General features: G+C 42.4%; 2 protein-coding genes across 2 annotated transcripts; one reads left to right on the top strand and one right to left on the bottom strand.

The window, feature by feature from the left end:
• The first annotated feature begins 4189 nt into the window (after positions 1–4189).
• Nadsyn (NAD synthetase) lies at positions 4190–18824 on the top strand. Its single transcript, XM_076762179.1, has 13 exons — positions 4190–4705; positions 14426–14632; positions 15030–15285; positions 15432–15624; positions 15837–16077; positions 16205–16444; positions 16524–16639; positions 16711–17015; positions 17099–17307; positions 17479–17704; positions 17775–17951; positions 18124–18226; positions 18517–18824. Exons 2-13 carry the CDS (start codon positions 14487–14489, stop codon positions 18543–18545), a joined length of 2241 nt encoding a protein of 746 aa, XP_076618294.1. The 5' UTR covers positions 4190–4705; positions 14426–14486; the 3' UTR covers positions 18546–18824.
• Positions 4699–13647, bottom strand: LOC143340345 (cytosolic carboxypeptidase 2). Its single transcript, XM_076762180.1, has 15 exons — positions 12948–13647; positions 12547–12728; positions 12306–12458; positions 11925–12229; positions 11611–11757; positions 11421–11532; positions 9265–9510; positions 8795–9127; positions 8497–8724; positions 8232–8323; positions 7868–8096; positions 6934–7030; positions 6580–6781; positions 6218–6436; positions 4699–6141 (listed from the first exon to the last, which is right to left on the bottom strand). The coding sequence occupies exons 1-15, from the start codon at positions 13018–13020 to the stop codon at positions 5562–5564; spliced, it is 3198 nt and encodes a 1065-aa protein (XP_076618295.1). The 5' UTR covers positions 13021–13647; the 3' UTR covers positions 4699–5561.
• Positions 18825–18884: the final 60 nt, after the last annotated feature.

The raw sequence follows: 18884 nt of genomic DNA, 5'->3' as shown, positions 1-18884 counted from the left end.
GAAATGCGAACTACGCGTATTTTAGTGAAGAATATTTAGAAATTCTAAAAATGTCTAAAGCCCCATAAAAATGGGCCGAAAAAATGCATTGGGTGAAAGACCTACTCGTATACCTCGTCTCTGACAATACTCTAAAATTTTGGATGAATCAATGAGAATCAAAACTAACTTAGCGAAGAATCTCTATATTTGTGATGACCTATGCAAAGCGGATCGCAGCCAATTTGCTAATATTATTTAGCTTTTAATTAATAATTGCATTACCCAGCTAAGAATATTACGATTATTAATTAAACGCTAAATAATATTACCCAGGTCTCACCACGAGGAGGTTACTGCGAATGGAGACCCACCCTAACCGATTCCCAACCACCCTCCATTAATAAAGATCTTCTGTGACCAACGATCGTTGGTCGAAGAAGAAACAAACGAAAGTGCAACCAATGTAAAATGCACAACCAACGAAGAGAGTTGAAAGAATTTTCAAAAGAATTTGTCTTCAAATAAAAATAACCTGCCTAACATGATGGTTAACCAAACACCTGCCTAACTATAAATCTAAATTCGTTTATTATATCAAGAAACAATTCTAAATTCGCAGCCATTAGCTCGGTGTCACCCACGAAGAATAACTTTTCTATCGTGGGTGACACCGATTACCAGGTCTCACCACGTGGAGGTTGCTGCGAGTGGAGACCCGAAGGGAGATAGATGGAATCCAAGTTCCATCGATCTCCCTTTTACATCCTTAGAAACTAGATTAGTCATGCCAAGTAATTATTTTGTTTAAAAAGGGATGAAGCTAAATTGTTGGAGACGCGACGCGACGCGATGCTGAACCGTGCAGCAGATCTTCGGATCGAATCAACACTACCCTTGGTAGATTGATTTCTATTTCTAGAAATCGATCTATCATTGGCAGGCGACTAGATCTTTCGGACAAACTGTACGGCCGATCACATGTTTCGTTCAACGAAACAGTGGTGACCGAAGCAGGAAACGAGAGAACGAGTCGAGAGAAGCTACATGTTAAATAATTACTTGGCATACGCAGATACACTAGAGACTTAAAATTAACGTCGAAGCTCAAGTCTAGTCAAGTTGAAGCTAAAATTCGGACGATAGAAGGAAACAAAGTTCCTTGGATGTTAGTTCTACCAAGCAATTATGTGGTTAAAAAGAGGGATGAAGCTAAATCGTGGGATACGCGACGCGACGCGACGCGACGCGACGCTGAACCGTGCAGCGGATCCGAGGATCGAACCTACTGCCCTTGCTAACTCGATCTCAACAAGAAAACAGATAACTGCAACCCCGAATCGAGGTCTCCATTTCTCCAACGCAACCCGCCGGGAGCCCGAAGGACCCGACTTAGGCTGTCTGACAAAGAGAGAGTACCTGAGACAGAGTCGACTTCCGCTGGAAGGTATGCGTTTCCGCAGAATACGGAAACTCCACACCTTCCAGCGAAGTGCCGTTTTCCCTCAATCAAGCTTACCAAGGGAAGGCGATTAGATCTTTCGGACCAGATACACGGCCGATCACATGTTTCAATCGATGAAACAGCGGTGACCGAAGCTAGGAACAAGGGAACGAGAAAACGAGAAGCTACTTATTGAATAATTGCTTGGTAAAACGCGAAAATATGTACAATAAAGAAATCTTCGACGTTAATTTTAAGATTCGCGACGAAGCTTAAGACTAATCGACTTAGAATAAAAAGTCCCCCGGTTGTTGTGGTGTTTTCCATCGATGTCCCTGCGAATAATCTGAAACTAAAATTGATACCCATATTAGTGACATACGAAAGGAAATTTATTAAACACCATGCAAACTAAACAAAGCGATGGAATAATTTGTCGTGCTGATGAAGAGTGAGAATCTATGAGATTTTCGATGTTAGACCTACCTAAGGAAATGTACAAAATTTACATGATAGAAACAAAGTATTCTACCTATACTTGCGTAACGAGAGATAACAATTCATGGAATAATGTCGAAGTAAAACAGCAAACGATTACAAAAATTATCTGGAGAACCATACAAACGAAGACGAACAGAAACAAAGATTGAACAGAATTGAAAATCCAACGATGAAATCGAAGAGTGAAAATATCCAAGAATTAAATAAAATATCTTAGCGAGATAGAACAAGAATAAAAATCTTATTCTAATTATTGACATCAAAATTCCTAAAACAATAAGGAAACAAAAATGGTATATGATTCGACACAACCATGCCAATTCAAAAACCAAGACAGTAGTAGAAATAGAGGAAGAAAACATAGTAATCAGATGAAACCGGACAGTCAAACAACATTGAATTATCACCAAACAAATAAAATAAATTGGTCAATTTTGTGATAATAATAGAAATAAGTAAAGTGGGCTTACTACTTGTTGAGCATTAGTTACCGTTACCAAGGAAGCACCAGAGGTCCAGCTGTAACATAAGAAACGATTCGTAATTTAGCAAAAGCGATGAACAGTTCCATAACGTTCAATTGGTATCAAACGACAAAATAGAAGTGGGGAGAGCAATTTTAAATAATTCTTACCAGTGGTCATCACGGTCCGGCACTGGTCAGTAGTGGTCAGCAATGGTCAGTAGCCGGATCTGCGCTGGTCAGTAGTGGTCAGTAGTGGTCAGTCCTGGTCAGTCCTGGTCAGTCCTGGTCACTCCTGGTCCCCAGTGGTCAGCGCTCCACGAACGGCCTGGCGTAGGCCCGCGAGACCCGTTCCCCCTGGATGCTCCAGGGGTACTGAAGAATTTGTCCAGCGGTAGTCTTCGAGTGGGGAAGTCGAAGAGTGGGGAGACAGTGTCAACGTGAAGAGTCAAGAACCGCTTGGTCTAGAGGACAATACTATTTCGATTGGTCCCACCTCTTGACCGTTTCTAGATCTTCACTGGACCGCTGACCTTGATGTCCACCTCACCGTTGACCACCAGTGACCATAGTCATTGTTGATCATCGACCCATTAAAACTATTACGAAGATTAAAGCCTTCTTACGAGGATCCCCTTACAATTTGATGCATGATCTTTTTAACATTTTGTTCCACTTTGGAAGAGTGTATCTCATGTTCTAAGACACTCGTGGTACAGCGATAGCGTTCATCCCACTAACCATGGGTCTATTCTTTACCTCGTTTATGTGTAATAAGTATACATGAGTTGGAAAATAAAAATGCCGGGCAGTTGAGACTCAAAATCGGATTTCAGCTGTTTCGAAAGCAAGAAAAACGAACATTCGCCTTCTTTCTTGAATTCTCGAAGCTGTCCAAAGCACCTAAGCTCACGTACACATGAATCAATTTTTAGATTTATCAAGACACATATGTATAATCTCCGTATTTGTAGTAATTTTTATTAATACATGTCTTTTTGTACATCAGTTCGAACAATTGCCATACCGAGCGAAAAATTCGGAGGTGATTTTAGCGTCCTCGTCAGTTGAGAAACTATTCACTGAATTAGTATTGATGGGTAGACAGTTGAGTTAACTATGGGGAAGGGATTGAAATTCATTTTTAGAGCCCCAGAAAACTGGTCCGAAAAAATACATTGGGTGAAAGGTCTATTCGGATACCTTGTCTGTGGCTTTGGCATACTCGACCTCACATATTGTCGCCTAATCGGTAAAGAAGATGGTTATGGAGTCGCCACTATATAACTGATGAGTGGATACATCTTGCGAGTAGGAGGGAGACTACTTCTCCACATACATGGTCGTCTTACCTTGATGGTGCCAACTGTACAAAAGGTTTTTAATAGGAACAATATGTCCAATATGAAATGTTCATTATGAGACACATAGACAGATATTCTTCGAATATCTAATGGGCGTTGAATATATTAAAAGAAGCCTGTAATTAATAATTTTATCATAAATCTTAGTTTCTATATTTAAAAAGTTGAAGTTTACAAATTGTGTAACGCTTGTTATAGTTTTCAAAATGCGTGAGTGAAATGGGAATCGTATTTTTCTATATTTACCATTGATATAGTGTTACGTCACCGTGCCACTATCAAAGTATGTGACTTTGGCCACATTTATAATTATTCCGTGCGTTTAATACGCTATATTTCGCTCGACCGGAAGTAATCGATGCTTCTGATTGGAAGAGGAAGTTCATTCGCTCTCGCGATCATTATCTGCCGTAAATCTATACTTTGTTTCTTCGCACCAGATGGCAGTATCGTACAACAGCAACAACTGTTGCGGGCAACGGTACTACGCGTGATCAAATTTTTAAGTTGTAATTGATTAAAGATCCGTGGGAAGAACATTGACTCTCAGTGATTCGCGCGAAGAACCACGTCGTGTTCTAAACGGATCGTGCTGGGAATCAAATCTCCAATCGGTGCGTCGCGGATTAAAAAAACGCGATACGTCGGTTTGTTGCTCTGTTCGATACTGTGTTCTTTCGAAACGTTTTTCCGTCGAACGAGGCTCGTCGCTAAGATGTTATTTTCTCAATTGGTGTGAAAGTAGTGAATTATGCTAATAAAGATTGTTACCAAAGGCGTCGACAACCGTTTGTGAGGTTATGTTTTCGTCGTAACGAACATTTGTCAGTTCCTGCTAAAACGCACGTGGAGGAGACACAGTTTCCGCGCATGTCATTCGAGGAATGCGCGATTAATACATCGAAACGCAGACACGATCGATTATCGCTATTTTCTCGATTGGACCGGAAATTGGTGAGTACTCTCATTAATTACCTCGTGACTAGTTGCGTGGTCCTCGTTATCTTTTAAAAGCTCGTTACATAATAATTGCACCGTTATTGTACTACGATTTACGGCGCAGTGACGTTTTAAAATAGAGTAAAGTCACTCTGTACGTAAAAGGCTCGGGGCTCGAGCGTTCCGTGTACTTACAGAAGAGATAAGAAGATTAGAAAAGGACACTGAGCGTTTGTAACTTGTTGCCACACTAATTGGAAATAAAATCTAATATTCTTCCTATTAATTACTTAAATATCAATATTTACTCATGCGAATTGTTGTAAAATTTGTTTTCAGAATCTTAAACAGACGCCAGCGGAAAATTCAAGAGTGTATGTTTCGTCTCATTTTAATCAGGAAAATATAAGGAATAATATTAAAATAAGTTGCATCGAATAATAAAAAAAAGTTTTGTCATTACGTTAGTAATGTGGTTTACCTCCTCACCCAGATATTCGACTTTGAAACTAATTATGATAAAACTAATGGTCAAAGAAACGTTATTTTTTTAATATCCACACATAGTCAGACTTTACTATCTCCGATAAAAGTTGTTTACTCGAAACGTTTCCGGCATTGCGTTATGCGTGTTTTTACGAAAGTATAATCGATTGATGACCCACGACGAGGTTCTGAATTCACTGTAGCGTGGAAAAGGGTGCATATACTTATGCTCTTCCCTCGATGAGAACTACGATCGACCAAACAAACTCTTTGTTACTATCTTCGAGTCAGTTCCTATATCATCAACGCTCGGGTTTTGGTAAATATTCAAAATTGAATCGTAATTTGAAATGAAAAATAATTTCTTGCAACATTTCATCGTTAATCACAAGTTGCGTAACGCGTTCGCGCTGCTGGCGCGTTTTTTCCGTTCCGCCGCGGTTGTCGACTTCACCTTCTTCGATTGTTTCTTTTTCTTTTGTTTCTTCTTCGTGGCCCGCTGCTTGCGCGAATCCGTGGAGTCCGTGTCCGACGACGAACTGTCGCAGAGAGGAACGATCAACGGTTGCAGCTGCATACGAGACTGCAACTTCGGATGCATCTGCGGTTTCGATTTCGCGACGCTCGACGTTTTCGCCGCGTTGGTCAACGAGCAGGCGGCGCCATTTTTTCTATGCTTCCTTCTGGACTCGACCCTACGTTGTCTAGTCTGTAGTTTCGATGGCATCTCGACCGTAACTAAATTCAACGAATCCGCGTCTATCGTCAAAAACGACGCGTTCCCGTGGCACGTTTCTTTCACCCTGGAACTGATATTTATTATTTTCTGCCACTTGAGACGCGACTTCTTCTTCCTCGACTTCGGTTCCTCCACTTCCGGGCTGGCGTTTCTCGCGCGAGTCGCGTCTTCATTTATCTGCGTCCGTTTTATGTACCCGAGGGACTGCAGCTTCTTCGTGCAAGATCTTTAACAGAAATTAAGTGGACCGCTAAAAGCAGGAGATAATTTCTAAAAATGGATATCATCAGGAGTGAGCGTACTTCAGCAACGCGTCGCTGTCCATTCTGGCCTGCGCCAACGCCATTTTGGAAACTCCCCAGCTCAATGGCACTTTGCCAAAGCGTCTCTCGATCCCCTTCTCGATGCTTTCTTCCGCGTTCAGTGAATCCACTCCCATCCATATTTGTTGTCGCAGGGAACTCAACTTGATTTGAATGTCCTGGTTTTTTAGAGGCAAGGGCGATCGATGCCTCAGCGTTCTGTGGACATTAAAAGTCGTCCATTTGGAAATGGTATATTAGCCCAAATGTATCATGTTCTCGTCGCGAGGATGTATACGCGATAATCAGAAATGTATCAGACTAAAATAAATTTTTAAACGAAGTTTTAAATTGGTCTTCACCTGATCAAACGAAGGCAGTGTGGTCGCTCGTTTAAAACTCGTTCTTCCTTGTTATCGTTTATTCTTTCGTCCAACGATACGCTACGGGGCCTCGCTATTTCCGGTAGGACCAATCCATCGTTGGCTACATCCTTCTCATTTGTTTGTATCTCTCTATCTATTGTTTCCTCTTTGTGGCGTTCACGGGTTACCACCGAAGAATCTGTTCGACGAAACGACACCATTATAGTTCCTTGGATCTATATTTTCTATAGTTGGAACAAGATCAACTGACTGCACAGGGACGTAATTTAGAGGGTTGCAAGGTTCCTCGAACGGCCAGTTAATTTTGATACTGATTGTTTTAATCGTCACCTTCTGGTCTCGTCGCATCTTCGTCCGCAGAGTCAGTTAAATCGTATAGATCGCTGGCTGGATCCGTAATCGGCAAGTCCATTACTGCTCTCCTGGCCTAAGAGTTATTACAAGTACAGTAAATCCTCGATTTCTATGGTTAATCAGCGTGCACATATACGATGTCACAGAGATTAGAAGATAATAGAAGAGAAAGAGATTAGACCCCTAGCAAAAACTAATTTAATGACACTAAATTATTAGAAAAAGGAATGTAAAGAGAAATTAAATTTCGAGTGGAGAAACACTGTGCAGACCAGAGCAAAAAGGTCCACCCTCTGTTTCCCGGAAGTGGAGAGTATCAGAAAAGGGCATTATACAGTTCGATGGCGGGGCAGTGGATGGTCTGACGCTAGTAGTCTCTCGACAACCATAGAGTGTATATGCTTACACGTGTTCTTGTCTGAGTCACAAAACTTGTAAATTGTAATTTTTGTGTGGTGCGTCGCTGCTGTTTAATTGCCAAGGTGAGTGTATTTATTTTCTTCGTTATTTTCTTTATCTAATACGAGTGATTTTCTTCTGATGCAAGTATTTATTATTAAAAGACTGATTGTCTATGAGTGAAACTTGTCGACAATAACCGACTAATAAGTATGATAACTCTACTTTTCAACGTGTCCAGAGATATCTCCAACATTCGTTAAAATTATAATGTAAAGAATAATTAAATTGGTGTCTTCGTTATTTTAAAGCATTCCCCAGTGACAGTGATATTTAAAATTTTATAATTATTAATTAGAGTTCTTCTATTGTAGATCAGTGACGTTTAAAAGTTTTTTTTATGGTGAAAGAGCTTTAATTTCAATCTACATCTGCAAGGTTCTAGTTTAGAGCAAGAAACGTCCAAAATGACGCTTCGTGCTCTGGTCTGTTTCGTTTAAGGAATTTTTACCAGCATTCTTTTGCGTTGGAAGTAGCTCTTGCTGGTCGTGGCTCCCTGTTTGCTTCTCCTTTTTGCCAATTCGAAGCTTCGAGGCGGAACGAACGTGGGAGTCGACGGTGGCACGCGAAGGTGTTGAGGAGAAGGGGTTGACCCTCTTACCTCGCAAGTCCACGTCCCATCGTTGAACTCTGTTCCCTCTTTCTCCGAGACAAAACTGTCCGACGTGTCCCCCTCGTCGCTAGCACAGTACAGTTAAACTTTGTTTCAATTATGACACAGTAAAATAGGAAAGAGACCTAATCTGTCTGAGAATAGACTGAAATTATTTCTAAAGAGGGCCAGTCTCTATACTAATTAATATTTCGATTAGTACCTAGAATAATCAGTTAAGTCAATGTTGGTCGGTTCTTCCGCGCTGGAACCCTCCTTCATCAACCTAGCGATTATTTTATTCCGTAGTCGTTCCTTTGTTTGCCTAAACGAAAATTGTTCTCAGACTTCCTACCAATATAACTTAAAATCAATCGAGTTATTTTGCTCACCAAGATTTAGATCCAACAGTTTTTGGGGGGCAATCACAAAATGATGATTCGAGTGTAAAATTGTTCTATTATTGCAATAATTAGCGACTGTAATACCTTGAAGGGATCTTGGTCGAAGAAATCCAGCAGTGTTTCGCAGAACACTTTTCCGATCTGCTCGTAATCTTGTGTGGAAAAATGGCTGCCAGTCCTGGAGCCGATCGTCGATCCCCCCATCGACGCCTCCATCGTGTAACTGTTTTGCACCCCCATGGACCAAGCAACGACCCTCCCCGTGCCCTCTTTGCCCTTCTCCAAATGGAACTTGCAGTTCTCGAAGGAGAACTGGGAAGCAATTAACAGAGGAAAGAAGAATCTTAAGAAGATTATGGATTATTGATCGAGGATAGTTCACCTTGTCGGCGGCATTCTTATGGAGCATCAGAGGAAACACTTGCTCGGAGAGTTTAGTTTGAGGCGTTGCCCTCTTGTTCTCGCACCCATAGACGAATATGTTCTGTTTTCGCGAGTGGGCGTGTAGATCGCAGTATATGGCTACCCCACATTCCTCCAGCAGACGACGAATCATCAGTTTCGTGTGCCAGACGGAAGGGTAGCTTTCACGCATGACTGTCCTGTATTGTCTATTTAGGTCCTTCCCGGACAATGAACACCGATTGTTGCCGACTATCACACCGTCAGGGTTCAACATTGGCACCAGCTTGAACACGAATCTCTCTCGCAGTGCCTGTTATAATTTTTCAAAGTAATTTCTACGTCCTCATCAATTGTCACTGACACAGTGTTAGGTAATTTTTGAAATAGTTGATTTTCCATTAATATTGTTTTTAGAATAATTGATCTAGTTTAGGGCTGGATGCACACCTTGGCTTGATCGGAGTCTCCTGTTAAAAAGTCGATGATTCCCTTCATCGTCCAGCTGGAAGGTGTCTCTCCAGGATGCACCCTTGCTGTGATAACGATGCCCCGTTTCCTTCGCACCTCCTCGTCGAAGGTCGGAGCTGTGATCGTTAAATAATATACTCCGTTTCCAGCCAACGTCCGACATAGCAATCGCAGCTTCGTGAATCTAGTTTTCACGGGGTCTGCAACTAGTTTCGCCAAGTATTCCTGACGATTTCAGTGTAAAAAGTAACTTCAAATTAATATTATTATTATTATAGCCCAACGTTTAATTTTCTAGCACCGAAAACATTAATATTCGCGTATGAACTGTACAATATCGATTCTCAACACTTAACTCAAGATTTAAAAATCCCTAACATGTAATATTTAAAATATTCCTAAACAACCTTCCAATTGTGGAGGATGGAGATTTATTATAAATAAACGAATCCATAGAAACAAATACGAAGCCTATGTGAGAATTTACGGGTCATAAATTAAAAATGATACGTCCGACTAATCGTACAGATTACTACTACTAGAATGTCTGACTGAAAACAGTTTTTACTACTGAATTTCTCACTCCGGGTCGTCACGAGTCTGCTGAATATTTTTTATCGAATCTGTCGACTATAAAATACACAAAATTTGCTTCTCATCAATAAATGCGTTTATTTAATTAATTACGCAATCTATTTCTCGGTCCGTCTTACGTACAATAGCCTATAAACGCGTATTAAAAATACTAAAAGTTTAAACGTGTGCAATTCCGAAACTACTAGTGTTTTATTAATTATTGAGCCATCGTTGGAAGCGGCAAAGCCTCCCCTTTAAAATGGCTTTTGGTTTTTGTCGATCCGACTTCCCGTTTTCGAGATATCATAATTTATGTAAAACGTAATTTTTGTAATTCGGCTACGATCTCGCCCGGCGCCTCGGAAAGGCCTATCGACGCGTATTAAAAATCATAAAACTTTAGACGCGTGCAGTTCTGAAACTATTAGCGATTTCTTAATAATTGAACCACTGTGGGCAGCGGCAAAGCCTCCCCTTTAAAGGGGTTTTTGAATTTTGTCGATCCGACTTCCCGTTTTCGAGATATCATCGTGTAAAGACAATCGTAATTTTTAAAATTCCGCTACGTCTGACTCTCCGCCTTACGAAAGCCTATTAAACGCGTATTAAAAATCATAAAACTTTAGACGCGTGCAGTTCTGAAATTATTAGTGATTTCTTAATAATTGAACCACTGTGGGCAGCGGCAGAGCCTCCCCTTTAAAGGGGTTTTTGAATTTTGTCGATCGGACTTCCCGTTTTCGAGATATCGTAATTTATGTAAAAGGTAATTTTTCTTAATTCGACTATCGCTGTCTCCGTCTGACGCGTCGCGTCGGACCTCCTTGTCGCACGTTGACCCACTGACCGAGTGACCGAGTGACGTCACGTTTACTATTTACTACGATCACGTGCGGCCAACGACCTTGACGGGCCGTAGTAATTTCATTGACCACGCGACGTATCTTCGAAACTAGCCACCGCATCGACCTGAAACTAAAATCGCTATATCTCCGGAACTAATAAAGCTATCGACTCGTACAAACGCTCATTTTAAAGGGCATTTCATCCCCTATCCGATGACTACACTCACTACTATAATTTATGCTGTCTTCCATGTTTATTTTGACATTTACTTTGACGCTCGACTTGAAAAAAAAATTGTCATATCTCCGGAACTAATAAAGCTATCGACTCTCACAAACGCTCATTTTAAAGGGCATTTCATCTCCTATCCGATGACTATGCCAACTACTATATTTTATGCTGTCTTCTATGTTTATTTTAATATTTACTTTAACCCTATGCACCTAATGAAGTTTCAGTAATTTCTACTGATCGTACGACTAGTGTACGATAAAACTGGATCATAAATTGTTTATTTAATTGAAAATTAATTTAAATTTGAACGCAACTTTCTATACATGTAATGCAAAAATGATAAATACGTTGCCTCGTAAAAGAGAAAAAGAAAGACTGGCCGTTTGATCGGTCATGGTAGGAATGAATACACATGAAGTGCCACACATGAGTACACATGAAGTAGGTTTAGTGTTAAACGAATAGTTAACGTTTATTACCTGTAGATCGGTGTAGGTGTAAGGGTAGCAGTGGGCCAAATAGACGGTGTCCCTGTCGTGAGGGAAGGAAACGTTAAACGTTAACGTGTGCTTTTCCTTCTCCTCGTCGCTTCTAAAAGCGAAAAAGATAATTCAGTGGACACGATGCTCGAGTAGTATCGTCGTAAAGAAAGTTGTCGGTTTGACGTACGACGAATCGTTCCTGTAGTAAGCAATATTGTCGCCACATCTTCTCCATCCGATGGACCTCCTCCTCGCGTCTTCTGTCGAGTACAGCAACGGACGAAGACCTTCGTTGTACAGACTCTCGTCTTTCGAAAGATTCACGATCGATATTCTGCAATTATTCGAAATCCTATCACGCATACACGCCTGAAACGTTCTATTGAGGTATTAAGAAAGATAATTTCAGAAGATACGAATAATTCTAATCTTTTATTTTTTTAATTAATATTCAAAACGAAAGAAATCGGAAGAAACGTTTTGTATTAGTTTTCAATTTACCTGTAAATGGTTCTGCTCCTGGTGTTGGATATCCTGAAATAGTACCATTGTGTGTGTCTCTGTGTGTAGAGATCCTTTCGAAGATAGAGCTGGTAATACGTGTCGGTGATCTTCACGACTTTGCACAGATTCCCGGACTCGAAACGAGACTCGAACCGAAGATCGTTATCGTCGATCGTTTCGGACGACCCGGTCACGAAGAAGAGGTCGTTGTCGATATCCACGTCCTTCGAATCGTTGGTATCCGCTGGGAACTCCGCTGAGAACGGTAGAACCATACTTCCACCCACGCAAGATCTGCTGAACTATTAATCATTCGTATAAATTGCTGGTTGGTGGGCTCGCGATTGCAGTAACGACATCGATTCGTAGTTGACTCACGTAATTGGTGATACTGGTCGGATAGTAGCGGAAGACCACTGTTCCAAAATCGTCCCCCAATGGCTTTGGTCTTGGTTCTCTTCCGGTTGGCATGTAGAACGATTCCGGAATGGTTGGCGTGTAATCTATGTGTCTCACTCTCTCCGACAGCACCTGGAATTTTTCACGTAAAAATGTCGACGAATATTTGGTCTTTTTTATTGATGGATTTTTAAAAATTGTCATTCATTTTTGTTCGTACTTGACACTCCGTGGGCCATCTCGCGGCTTCCTGAGTGATTCCATCGATCATACAGCGTGTGTCCAACACGGTTCGAAGGGTCTCCTTCAACGGAAGTTCCGGTTCCTGTCGCTGTACCTCGTAACGTCCTAGCTGCAACAGCTGCAACTCTTGGAACCTCTGAATGTTCGCCAGGGCCCCACCTGTGACGAATAAAAACTATTAGAAGATACTAAAAACATTGTACAAGATATCTCACTAGAAACAAATCAGACATTCAAAGTGCTCAAGTTAAACATCAAACTTTGGAAAAAGAAATAGAGAAATATCAAGAGACTCAACGGTGTTCAATATTGAAGAAAATACTTTTAATTAATTATCGATCGTTTTAAATAGTGAATAAAGATTAGACTCGCGATTACCAGGGATCGGTTGAACCGGAAACAGCATAGCTTGAAGTTCTTGGACCCTGCTTCCAGTCAAGAAATCCGTCATCTCTCGTTATCTGTCCTTATCATCATTTTCTTCGTCATTTTCTGCGTCGTCTTCGTTCTGCTCCGAAGTTGGAAACTCTTTCTCGTTGCTCCTCATTCTCGTGGTTCCTTGAATTTCGTGATTTAGATGGCTAGACTCACCCTGTATAGTTTCCAAACGAAACTTGGGATTTCTATTTTGATTGGGAGCAAGACTGTTGCTCGACGTTAGGAGGAAGGACGCGTTTGGTCCAGCGACGGATCATATCGTCGAGATCGTGAGAGAAACAAGCGTGATCTGATGGATCGCGATCACTGTACCCGGGTCAGATCCGCCGCGCGAACTGCGTGCAGGAACTTTGCCCTCGAGGAAGACGAATTCCGCGAAGGCTGCCTCGTCGATTGCCTGACAACGGTGAAACGGGGGCGGAGCCACTGGCTTCATGATTGTTTGTTGCCCTCTCGTACCTCGAGGTTCGTCGTGCTACCTCCACGTAACGTGCCAAGCCGGTATCCCGACAAACGAGAAATTCCTTTATCGATCTTCGCTTCGAGGCACCCTGTTCCGGTACAGCTCTTCGGGGAAACGACGTACGCAAAATCAATCATACTTTTCGCCATTTTGCGCTAAATTGTACCTTATACAATCTAACTACTGTTCTTCAATTGCTCACTGTGCTCGATAGAATCAATAATATTTCCAGTTTTCATTTTGTGCCGAGATATCGAGACACTGAAACAACCCCCTGCTATTTTAGAGTAGAAATAAAGGCAAGGTTCTCATCCATTGCATTTTTTAAATCCCTGAGGTCCCATAAATTGCATCCCCACTAAATTATACCTCGTATCGTTTGGGGAAAAATTGCTTTGAAGTTGGGAATCAAAGGGGAAGGGGTTTGGTAATGAAAGTAATCAAAGTTTATTATTATTTTAAAAAATTCCTGAGCAACGTAGCATTTAAAATCAGATTTAAATCGTGAATCTCAAATCTTAAAATCGCTTCGGAGCTTCGATTCTTAAAATCAGTAAATATTAAAGGTACGAAAAATTCTTGAATTCCAATCCCCCAATTAAAAATTAGCAATCGTCCTTTTGCGTGGCTGCGCCTAATTCGAAGGAATTCGCAGTTTCCTCCGAGTCCTCGCAGACATTCTTTAGCATGGTCGCACGAACCTAGTCGACCAATTTGCATCTGTTTCTCTTTCTCTTTCCCTCTGCTTCTGAAAATTATTGATCAATCAACGTTCGTCGGGGCTGGAGAACAGAACCTGGCGTTTCGTCGACAGAATATGGTTGAATATCCTTCCTGGCGATCAATGAGCTCCCCAAATCGATAGGTTCGGGCACGACCGCAGTGAATTAAGGAAAACATATTTGATAATTCCTGTGTTCGCCACTGATATTGGGAATGGTTGATTCTGTTGCAGATAGATCTCAGTCTCGTTGTTCTCGTTGCTCGAAACGTTCGTGGAGGAGAAAATTCGTAAGATGGGTCGCACGGTGACGGTAGCTGTGTGCACTTTGAACCAATGGGCGATGGATTTCGACGGGAATTCCAGGAGGATCCTACAAAGCATTCAGGAAGCCAAGGACGCAGGTGCCACTTATAGGAGCGGTCCTGAGTTGGAAATTTGGTAAACTAGTCGATTTTAATAGAATCTGATCAATCTAACTATTGTTTTTGGTGTTTGAATTGCTCAATGTGTTCAATAGAATCTTGTACTGAGATACGGGGACATTGAAATCATCATCTGCTATTTTAGAGTAGAAAAATTTTAATAGTATCTTAATAAAAATTATTTGGGATATTTTATCAAAATATACCACTTGATGTGCCCTTTTCGATGAATGTACAGTAATAAAAATTTTATTTGGTGTACCATACTTTGCTAAATATTGGTTCACATGTTTCCTAAATATCCAGAACAGTCCAAGGGGTTGATAAAAAATTTTCAAGGCTCGAAAATGTCTACTATTTCTAGACGATACAAGAAATAAAATAGTTAAAGTGAATCGTTGGTTGTTTGGCAGTGGGTACAGCTGCGAGGACCACTTCTACGAGCCGGACACCTTGCTCCATAGCTGGGAAGTTCTCGCGACGATCCTGAAATCGTCCATAGCCGAGGGCATGCTAATAGACGTTGGTATGCCAGTCATGCACAAGAACGTCACTTACAATTGTAGAGTGGCCTTCCTGAACAGACGAGTCCTACTCATCAGGCCAAAAATGCAGATGTGCGAGGACGGCAATTACAGAGAATCCAGGTGGTTCTCGGCCTGGACCAAGGTCAACTAAATTCAATCTCTAACTCGACGAATCTAGCAAATTTAGCGTTAAATATCAGGGAACGTTGCATGCTTTTGGTTCTCGTTACGATAAAAGAAATCCAATATATCGTCGACTGTTGGGGCTACTTTGGATCGTTTGTGCAGGAACGCACTGTGGAGGATTACTTCCTGCCCAGAATGATCTCTCAGATAACTGGGCAGACTGTGGTGCCGTTTGGCGACGCTGTCATCTCCACCAGGGACACTTGCGTGGGCTTTGAAATCTGCGAGGAACTCTGGAACCCCATGAGCAATCACATCCCCATGTGCTTCGATGGCGTCGAAATTATTGCAAATGGTACTCGACTTAATTTACCAAATTATTCGAGGTCGTTGGAAATCTTTGGTATCGAGTTGATCCCCCGTTTTGAGTTTCATATTTTCTACTCGAAATTTGTATGTGTCTTGATATTCCCAACTCAGGATTTAGTAATACTCTTGATAAGCATTGCAAGCGTTAGAGATGAGTTCGATTGTGTCTCCTTTAATATTTCGAATGTTTCCTTGAAGGCAGTGGATCGTACTTCGAGCTTCGAAAGGGCTATGTGACCGTGGATCTCGTGAAATCAGCCACGTTCAAGTCTGGGGGTTGTTACATGTTCAGCAATTTGCGAGGCTGCGACGGTTCTAGGCTCTACTTCAACGGAGGGTCCTCCATCACCCTAAACGGTCAGGTCTTGAACCGAGGCAAGCAGTTTGCCCTAAACGACGTGGAGGTCGTAGTAGCCACGTTCGATCTCGAAAATATAAGGTCAGCTACTCGCTCGAAGACTAATTACATCTTCAATATTCAGGATGATATCGAAATAGATGGTTTGGTAAAGCTATTTCGATGTCACTTTGTAGACTGTAGAGTAGACAGACGAGTTCTTTTATAGGAGCTACAGAAACAACATCAGATCCCGATCTCACGCGGCTGCTAGATCACCCAGTTACCCTCGTGTCAAAGTGGACTTTTCCCTCACTTCTGAGAACTTGATTTCAACGCCACCTGATCGTCCAATCGACGTCGATTTGGGCCCTTACGAGAGTGAAAATACAACTGGAAAGCTTCTCTATCATACTCCAGAAGAGGAGATCTCCATGGCGCCTGCTTGCTGGCTCTGGGACTATCTCAGGTTCACCAAACATCTTTTTAATATATTAGCTTTTTGCTTTTGTTGTTTATAATGTAAAATATCGTGTTTCGTGGGGAAGGCGTTCCTGTCAGGGTGGATTTTTCCTACCTTTGAGCGGTGGGATCGACTCAGCTTCATCAGCGTGCGTTGTGTACTCCATGTGTGACATGATCGTGGACTCGGTGAACAAGGGGGGTACGTAGCATTGTAATCTCTAATCTTAAGCTAAGACTATCGTAAATATATTTCTAAACGTCTGTGAACAGACGCCCAGGTGCTGTCAGACATCAGGAAGATCGTCGGTGACTGCGAATATGTACCTACAGACCCAAAACAATTATGCTCCACCATACTTGTCACGTGCTACATGGGTACAGAAAACTCATCTGGCGAGACTAAGGCGCGTGCAACCGAGTTGGCCAGTCAGATTGGCTCCTATCATCACAGCATAGTGATCGACTTGGCTGTCTCTGCTATTCTGACCATCTTCCAACAAGTCACCAAGCTGACACCGAGGTTCAAGGTCCAGGGAGGCTCACCCAGGGAGAATTTGGCGTTGCAGAATATTCAAGTTAATAACTCCTCTTTAAATACATAGCTGTAACAATAGGGATGATAATCACGTTATTTCCTAATATTCTGTTCGTAATGAAGGCACGTTTGAGGATGGTGGTCGCTTACTTGTTCGCTCAATTGATGCTGTGGGTCAGAGGTCGACCTGGTGGTCTTCTCGTGCTGGGGAGCAGCAACGTCGACGAAGCTCTTCGAGGATATTTCACTAAATACGATTGCAGCAGCGCGGACATAAACCCCATAGGCGGGATCGCCAAGAACGACTTGAAATCGTTCCTCGCTTATTTCAGGTGAGTACTGGTGTTTCTTAGACTTGGTTTGAAGGCGCTTGAAGACGTAAAAATGCACTCGGATGTGCTTGAAAGATACATTGGGGGTGCAGAGGGTTAACTTTGTGAGCTCTTCCATTGGTTTGAAGAAGTTTGAATAGTTTCGTGTGCTCCTGTTGGGGTTTGCAACAGAAGGAAACACGGATTAACCGCTTTGGATGGGATCTTGAACGCGCCACCGACCGCGGAGCTGGAGCCTCTTCAAGGAGGGCAACTCTCGCAGTTGGACGAAGTTGACATGGGTATGACGTACAAGGAGCTTGGTACGTTCGGTCGTTTGAGGAAGCAGGACTGCGACGGACCTTTCTCGATGTTCTGCAGACTCGTCCACATGTGGGACAAGTCCTCTCCGAAAGAAGTAAAGACGATAGCTGTCGAAGTAACCTCCCTCTGTAGAGGAAGGGTTAACGTTTTGAATTACGTCGCAGGTGGCGGACAAGGTGAAACACTTTTATAGATGCTACGCGATAAATCGCCACAAAATGACGATCCTGACGCCGTCCTGCCACGCGGAGACTTACAGCCCCGACGACAATAGGTTCGATCATCGGCCATTCCTCTACAATCACACGTGGAAATGGCAGTTCAATGCTATCGACGAACAGGTAAATTCCACGAGCTTAGAAATCGCGTCATATTGTTGTAGTTAATTCGATTTTGATCTGGGCTATATTGATAGAAATATCGTTCCATTAAAATGAAATTAAGCCATATCGCGATATTTGCCCCTCCGATATCCGTTCCTATTATGAATTACGAACGAGTGGGTGTTTCCAGGTGAAACGTCTTCTCAACGAGGAGAAATCACCGGGGGGTCGAAAAGACGCGTCGAAGGTAGCCGCGAAGCCCAGATACATGCCGTTCAGCTCCGTGATCAGTAGTGAGTAAACAAAAAAAACACACACATGTGTTGCATTATCGCTGATCGAGCTCGAGTCGTGGCCCTGACGATGGCGCCGCGATTCCCTACCCGTGTTTATCGAGCTGTACAACGATCAACGATGACCAAATAAAAAAAAACACACACACCGGAGAGGGTCGGGAGTCGAGCAGGCCGCCCGACACACGACCAAATTCTGTAATTTTTGCCCACCGTGCCACACACGCTACGTCGCGCGCCCCCGCCGAGGACTACCATCGTCACCACAACGGCGTCATTCTCTGTTGCAGATAAAACACATCCTGGAGTAGTAGTTTAACCGTAGCAGTGTAGCTCTCTCTGTCTCTTATCATTTTGACATTGCAGCCTCGCATCGGAACGCATCGACGACCGATCGTTCGCGCGACCGACGTACTCGTTCCATCGGCCTCGCAGCTTCCGTTAGGGATCGATCGTCGAGAAAGACCAATTTTCGCTTCGTCGTGAGGATACTCGCTAGTGGAAGAATCCTATGACTTCGTTGTATTATATTAATACGCCTAACCGTGCAGGTATATCAATGTGAGAGATTAAGTTGGAATATATATTTATGCAGGAAGCCTGACGTTCGTTTCTACTTATCCCATCGAATCGGGCAGAATCTAATTATAATTGTCAC

Source organism: Colletes latitarsis, chromosome 3 (genome assembly GCF_051014445.1).
Source record: "Colletes latitarsis isolate SP2378_abdomen chromosome 3, iyColLati1, whole genome shotgun sequence".
Classification (NCBI taxonomy): Eukaryota; Metazoa; Arthropoda; class Insecta; order Hymenoptera; family Colletidae; genus Colletes; species Colletes latitarsis.
The sequence above is the reverse complement of the archived record's forward strand: the minus strand, read 5'-3'. Positions and strand labels throughout refer to the sequence as shown.